The sequence below is a fragment of the Phaseolus vulgaris genome, chromosome 2 (genome assembly GCF_000499845.2).
Source record: "Phaseolus vulgaris cultivar G19833 chromosome 2, P. vulgaris v2.0, whole genome shotgun sequence".
NCBI lineage: Eukaryota > Viridiplantae > Streptophyta > Magnoliopsida > Fabales > Fabaceae > Phaseolus > Phaseolus vulgaris.
The window spans coordinates 16,091,333-16,097,886 of record NC_023758.2 but is presented as its reverse complement, the minus strand read 5'-3'; the positions used below and the strand labels follow the sequence as shown (position 1 = coordinate 16,097,886).

General features: G+C 32.7%; 1 protein-coding gene across 8 annotated transcripts; it reads right to left on the bottom strand.

The window, feature by feature from the left end:
* Window positions 1–5,868, bottom strand: LOC137810804 (phosphate transporter PHO1 homolog 10-like). Of its 8 annotated transcripts, none has more exons than XM_068612248.1 (14): window positions 5,741–5,868; window positions 4,590–5,066; window positions 3,879–4,233; window positions 3,717–3,765; window positions 3,469–3,540; window positions 2,335–2,464; window positions 2,088–2,208; window positions 1,691–1,949; window positions 1,430–1,534; window positions 1,249–1,293; window positions 1,022–1,171; window positions 530–808; window positions 323–459; window positions 1–248 (listed from the first exon to the last, which is right to left on the bottom strand). In XM_068612248.1, the coding sequence occupies exons 2-14, from the start codon at window positions 5,053–5,055 to the stop codon at window positions 146–148; spliced, it is 2,271 nt and encodes a 756-aa protein (XP_068468349.1). In that variant the 5' UTR covers window positions 5,056–5,066; window positions 5,741–5,868; the 3' UTR covers window positions 1–145. The 8 variants fall into 8 exon arrangements, with proteins under 8 accessions (XP_068468349.1, XP_068468352.1, XP_068468354.1 ...); XM_068612251.1 differs by having other exon boundaries at window positions 1,073–1,171; XM_068612253.1 differs by having other exon boundaries at window positions 1,691–1,850.
* Between the last annotated feature and the right edge of the window lie 686 nt (window positions 5,869–6,554).

Here is a 6,554-nt window from a genome sequence, read left to right as displayed (position 1 = left end):
TTTTTAATTAAAAAGTAAAAATATGAATTTATTAGATTGTGAAGTGTATGTATATACTCTTTGCATTTTGCAGTATTAATACACGAGGACTCATTCAAAATAAAGACATTATTTCTTTGTAATGGTGCAGTGAAGTGGGGTTTCCTTAGTCATCCTTGTCCTCTTTGTCGTCGTAGTAACTGAAAGGATGAGGGACGGATTTGAAGGCACGGTAGTTTCCAACATTGTTCAAGTATTCGTTCTCCAACCTGAGTCATTACAATGTGTCATGCAATCTAATAAAGCTAATGCATGCCATACATTTTTTATCTCAAAAACTTACCTAAAGAAGTTCCAAATGCCACGACGAACAATCTCAAGGCAGGAAGTAACTGTAATTATTGCTACTTTATGAAGGGGACTCCAATCCATTTCAAACACCAATTGCATCCAAGATATTCTAAGAGCTATGTCCACAACCTGTGAATTCACATTGAGATTTAGTTAATACCATATACACACACACCCTTTTGCTCAATTTTATACTTACCATGGCTATCAAGTAGACACTTCTGCGGGGAAGTATTAGTTTATCTCTCAAACAGGGGTTCTTTGAACGCCTTTGTAAGAGCCCCCAGTCCTTAACAATGTCCCAGTATGTGTTCTGAAGTACAGCTATTGCTGAAGTTACCAGTGCCAACACCTTCCAACTGCTTCCCTTCTTTAGTTCAAAGGCTGTCCGAAAGACCATGGCAGTAATTGTTGAGAGATAATTTAAACTATTGAATGCACGGTTCATGTCTCCTTCTTCATAGAATTGACGCATGCACTGCACAAAAATTATATGCTGAGTTAGTAGGAGTTAGAAACTACCTTGCTTATAATAAGACAGCATAGGACAAGAAATGTCTTTTAGCTACTGTATTAGTTGGTGTCTTCAATACTGATAGTTTGAAGTGCATAATACTTTACCTTATAATTTCAAAGGAGAAGATACTTTGTATAGATATTAGAATGCATATGGAAAGAAAAGATTATGGACCTGTGCTAGGCGAAACCAATAAGGAATTATGCCAACGATGAAATACTGTACGTTATAGATACCACGACTGTGACATTTCTTTTGCCTCCTTGACTCTTCTCCAAGCCCATAATAGCATATGTAAAGCTCCACACTCTTGAATGCTTGGAACTAAACTCAAAAACATGGAATAATATATCAGAAATATACTTATGTCTGTACCATATGAATCTATGGGACCAAAATACCTGGCTGGTAAGCTGATCAGCCAAGAAGAAATCAGCAAAACGAACCTGCAAAGATATATAACTCAGTTTTTGTGTGTGTTATAAATAACCTTTTCCATTAACTAAAATTAATTTATGGATAAGATAATTTATAGAAACTAGACAAGTTAGCTTTAGTTTATGTTTTTCCTGTTTCCATTACCGTTAAAAAAGGAGCACATATACAGCGAAATAAGCACCGGATAAAGAAGAAACGACTGGAGCGGTATATGATGTTCAGAGGACAAAAGATAATCAAAAGAACAAGCTGCACAAGAAACCAAGAGTTTAATAAATTGAAGAGATTGCTTAAGTGCAATTCAGGGCAAATTGTGGTGAGAATCAATGATCAAGGCAAGAAGTACTTCTGAAACTATATTTGAAATAGTCAACTAGTTGGTTAAATCCAAACTAGGCATCTTACAAGAACTAAGATCAGAGGAACAAGTTCAGTGACTGTCTTATACTGTTGACTCCTTGAGTTCATCTCAATCTGCAAATTTATCAAGAAACATAATAGTACTACCACTGCGTGACCAGAGGTCAGAAGGAAAATTTCTCTATAGTCCAATTCAGTTCCAGCCCTGAAGCCAAATAAGAATGGATAATTGACCCGATAACGCTTCCAAAAGTTTGTGTTTGCAGCATACATAAGCATATGTAGAGTGATATATCCAAAAAGACTGCAAAAGATACTGCCATCTTAAAAAATAATATGGAAATAAACAGATCAAGTAGTACTGAATACTATGGAAACACTCTAATTTCTGATCAGCATATCAATATATAGATATGCAAAATGGTTCTCTAAATACAGTCACCTGTAGAGTGGAAAAATGTTTTCCATGTAAAATGTCCCCTTCTTCTTCTTTATGAATTGTTGAGATGTTATTCTTAATATAGTAGCAACCAATAGAGCAACAAAGCAACCAGAAAAGAAACCTATAAGTAACAAGGCAAGGTACACGTTATAATAATAGTCAACACTCAACAGATAGCTTAGAGAAATACTTCAGTTTAATCATTTAAATAAAATTAACCAACAGACATTCTGTATTTAGTATTTACCTGTAAAAAATGTTATGCTATGTTTTTCTGTTTTTGTTTTTTGCCTCAATAACTTCCTCCCCTTTTTGTGATTGGAGTGTGTAAAGTTTCTGATGAAGGTAGACTCTACTTTCTCCAAAAGAAAATTAACCTAAAATCAGATGAAACAAATAGGATCTGTAAGATGATAAGGATTTTGAGCCTTTTGTGTCAAACTATTCCTAAATACAAAATTTATTTGGACAGAATGCAACAAAACTTGTGTTTTTGTGTACAGTAGCATAGGAGTTTCATTTTAAAATGTATTACTATTAGCTTGCATCACTTGTTCAAGGACATGTGTTGAATTTTAACTTGCATTCACTTATAAAGTGACTTTCTCTGTGTCTGATTGATACAAGTAAAATTGAATTATGTATTGTCGTAAAGACACAATGTAAGTTCACAAGGAACTTTGGTCTGCTGTGAGTCTGTAGCCTAAATTGGAGTGCTATGCGGATTAAAATATGTAAAAGGGAAAGGAAAACATCTAATGATTGTTTTATCTGAACTATTCCATGATGATAAATATACATCTATTTCCAGTCCAGTCCTATTTAACTCTAATGTGTAACTATGAATGGCTACATAGTTTTTAAGATGACATATTCATATTAAAATGATGGCAAGCTACTTTTCTAGATCACACAGTATGAAAACTGAAGATTTTACACAATTACGAATATCTAAATAATTAAGGTTCACTATAGCCATAATATAAAGGAAGACTTAACTTCAAGGATATCTTGAACCAATATAAGTTCTGACTTCTGAAAAAGCGCATGGTCTTTGAGTGAAATAAAATTGTCTACTCTGTCCATTTTAAACTAATGCATCCATGAATCTATGAAGTTTTACTATGAAACTTTCCAATAAACAAAGATGATATCAAGTTGAACTTACATCCATCCCTATTTTATTTTCAATAAACAAAAGATTTTCATACCATATGACACTTGTTTCTTGAGGAATAAGTTATAGCAAAACAATTATGATTTTGTGATGATCTTTGAACATGTTTCTCCGATTGAGACTAACATAACTCCTCAGGCACTACAAGGAAGATATAATCATGATTGATGTTGTGATAGTAACAAACATATTGTTCAAACCAACCTCATCAGAACTTCCCAGATAGGAATTATCCACTACTTTCATGTAGGCTGTAGATGCTGCCCTTGATGTGCGCTTTTGCAAGTAAACACATTTTAAAAAAATAAAATTGAAGTTAAACTAAACTGTCAGAATTGTGTTCCTGAACAAAAAAAATGCTTTTTAAAATGCCTTCAGTCAAATTTAAATTTGTGAAGAATGTAACCAAGAAAACTGAAGTTCCTCAAGTAGTTTGTAAGTATACTTCTAACCTTTTCATAGGTCTTCATGATCTTGGAAAATTCTGACAGGTTCATAAAACTGTCGCATCCATTTATATAAATACCAAAGCAAATTAGAAGACTGCTTTTAGAAAATGCAAGACCATTTTGTTTTACTAGAAATTATATGGTCTCATGGTTTGTTTATTTTACCTGTAATCTTTGAGATGGAGGAGTTTCTGATAGAACTCAACAAACACTAGTCTTAGTTGCTCTTCAATTTTTCTCAGCTCCTCTTTGCTGAAGCTCAATTCATTATCACTGGAATCAGTAAAAGCTTTTTTAAATGTTGACATTGGAGATTGAAGAGAATTATCAACCTTTACGTGCTCAAGGATTTCCAAGGGATCTCTTCTGTTGTAATTATTGTGAGCTTCTGCCTGCTCCTCATGATGAATATTTCTATTAGTCTGTTGAACAGGATCAACTTCAGTGCCTATCATAGAATCTTTTGGCTGATGATTTTGACCAGCAGTCTCTTCAGGTGAGGAGAGAATCTGCTTCAATTCTACAGATTGAGGTCAAAATCAGTCTTTTAAACTCTAAATTGAATCTGAAAATTAATTGTACTGATTAACAGCATCTATATCGCCACTATGATCTGAGAAACATTCTCACCTGCATGTCAACATAGAAATCATATATTGAATGTATATAAGTTTTAGACCTTATGTGGTCTCAAATACTAAATCTAAATCTTTTTTCTTTTGACTTTATCACAATTCTCCCAACATAGAAAAACATATGATGGATGTACATCTCTCAGATTTTGCCTCAAGAAGCTTGCAAGTCCACCCAATAGTATAATTATGTACCAAACGAATTAAGAAACTATGAAACTAATGCTTAAATTTTGCACTTTACCTGTATCAGGACTTTTCACCTTTACCCTTAGTGCAACCAAAGCCTCTAGCTGTTTACTCAAAAGGTTGAATTCATGGTTAACTGCTTCCACCTGATCCTTGTAAAATGCATTGACCTTGTTGAGCTCTTCATCAAGCTTCTGAAAGAATCTTGCCTCAGCCTCTCCTCCTTCTTCATGGAGCTTGTGAAAGTCGGTCTTATATAACTGTTTGGAACCTTCTTGTTCCAATGTTTTTACTTCTATAACCTGGTCTTCAATATCCCCCTCTCTCTGGTGATTGCTACCTTGCAAGGGAAGTCCTCTGAATGCTCTTTCAAGTCTCAGCCTGTGCTGCAATGACCTGTTGTGTGTAGTTTGCTTGCTACTTTTCATCTCTTTCAATATTTTTTTGAGGCCTTCATAGTCCATGTACTCTTTCTCCCACTCAGGCACCATTTGTTGTTTAAAGTCTTTCTTAGATGTCATTTTGCCTGGAACTTTTGTGAGAAACATTGAAAAATGTTATGAGAAGGAAAATATCATGCAAGAAAGTTCAACATGTTGTAACATACACAAGGAAAACATCTTGGACTAGGAATGTGAAGTTAGGAAACACTGAAACAGAAGTTAATACAATATGCAGCCTAGGTTTTCTGGATATTGAGTAGAGCTAAATCTCATTAACATGTCAATTCTAACAATTCATTCCTATGATGAAAAATCAAAAGAAAAATTATTTAATCATTAGAACTTGGACTATTTCCCTAACAAATTATATGAAATCATGACATTCCTTCATACATTAAATTTTCTTAGGAAGAAGGAAGATTGGTGATATGATATGGATTCAAAAATTAAGTGATTCAAATATGATATTGGATGAAGTGAATATAGGATTATTACTTAATAATAACAATTAGATTATAAAATTTATCTTTCTAACCTATCATTCATCAATGAACTATCTATTATAACAATCAGTTTCAAAGTTGAAGATGGTTTCATGTAGAAGCAAATGCAAGGGACTCTACATTCTAGTAAGCACAGGAACAAAAAAGTAATAAGTCTAGTCACTGTATACAAGTTGAAAACATGAAAACCAAAATCTTCATAATTAGATGTAACAAGTTCGTACACTACAATTACAAGGAAGGAGAACTCAGAAGTATACACAGACTAGCCGCTGCAACAACACTTTAACAAAGCCAAACTTTCAATGTTTAAGCACTTTGCCTCAGACACATAAAACATAGTTTTATATATATATTTAGAAGAAAAGGAAACAAAGAACACTCCACATTTAGGAGAACATAATTTGAAGTAATCTTGTTGATGTGTTGGCAAAGAGAATGCTCCTAGATAGTGCTGCGTGTCTTATTTACTATTGAACTTACACGTGGACTCAACTCAATATCATGTACAGCTTATTTTATTGTTTGTGTTTCAAGACATTGACATGTTGCAGAGGCTAACTAGTAACTAACAAAGTGTTAAATTTATATTTTGAACAGATCAAATTGTATTATAAATAAATAAATCTCATCCTAAAAGTAGTTTTAATGCTTATAAAATATTTATAATCATGTAAAAAAGACCACATAAAAAGAGGTTGAGTAGTAGAAAATCTATTATTTTATTAACTATTATTTTGAATGCATTCTTTGAGACTATACTAAATCCTTACTATTATTACTAATTAATGTATGTAATTAGAACAGTGAGGATATTTGAAAATGTTAGAAATATTAAATAGCCTATACAAATAATTACATAATAATTACATCACTGTGTTAAAAACAATGCAAGATATTGACATGATTGAATTGTGTAAAGTGTTATAATGTAGTGAAAGGAAATGCTGCCTTTTTTTAATAATTAGAATTATAAATAAAAATATATATATTTTCCATAAATTACATTATTTAAAGAAAATTATAACTTTTACTTCATAGTTCGTGATACAGTGGTATGAAAGAAGAAGGTCA

Coding starts and splice junctions, on each gene's coding strand:
- LOC137810804 (XM_068612248.1), bottom strand. CDS start 5,055: ATGACATCTAAGAAAGACTTTAAACAACAAATGGTGCCTGAGTGGGAG. Junction 2,465..3,468: donor ATCTGGGAAGTTCTGATGAG/GTTGGTTTGAAC, acceptor ATCTGATTTTAG/GTTAATTTTCTTTTGGAGAA. Junction 460..529: donor GTGTCTACTTGATAGCCATG/GTAAGTATAAAA, acceptor GTGAATTCACAG/GTTGTGGACATAGCTCTTAG.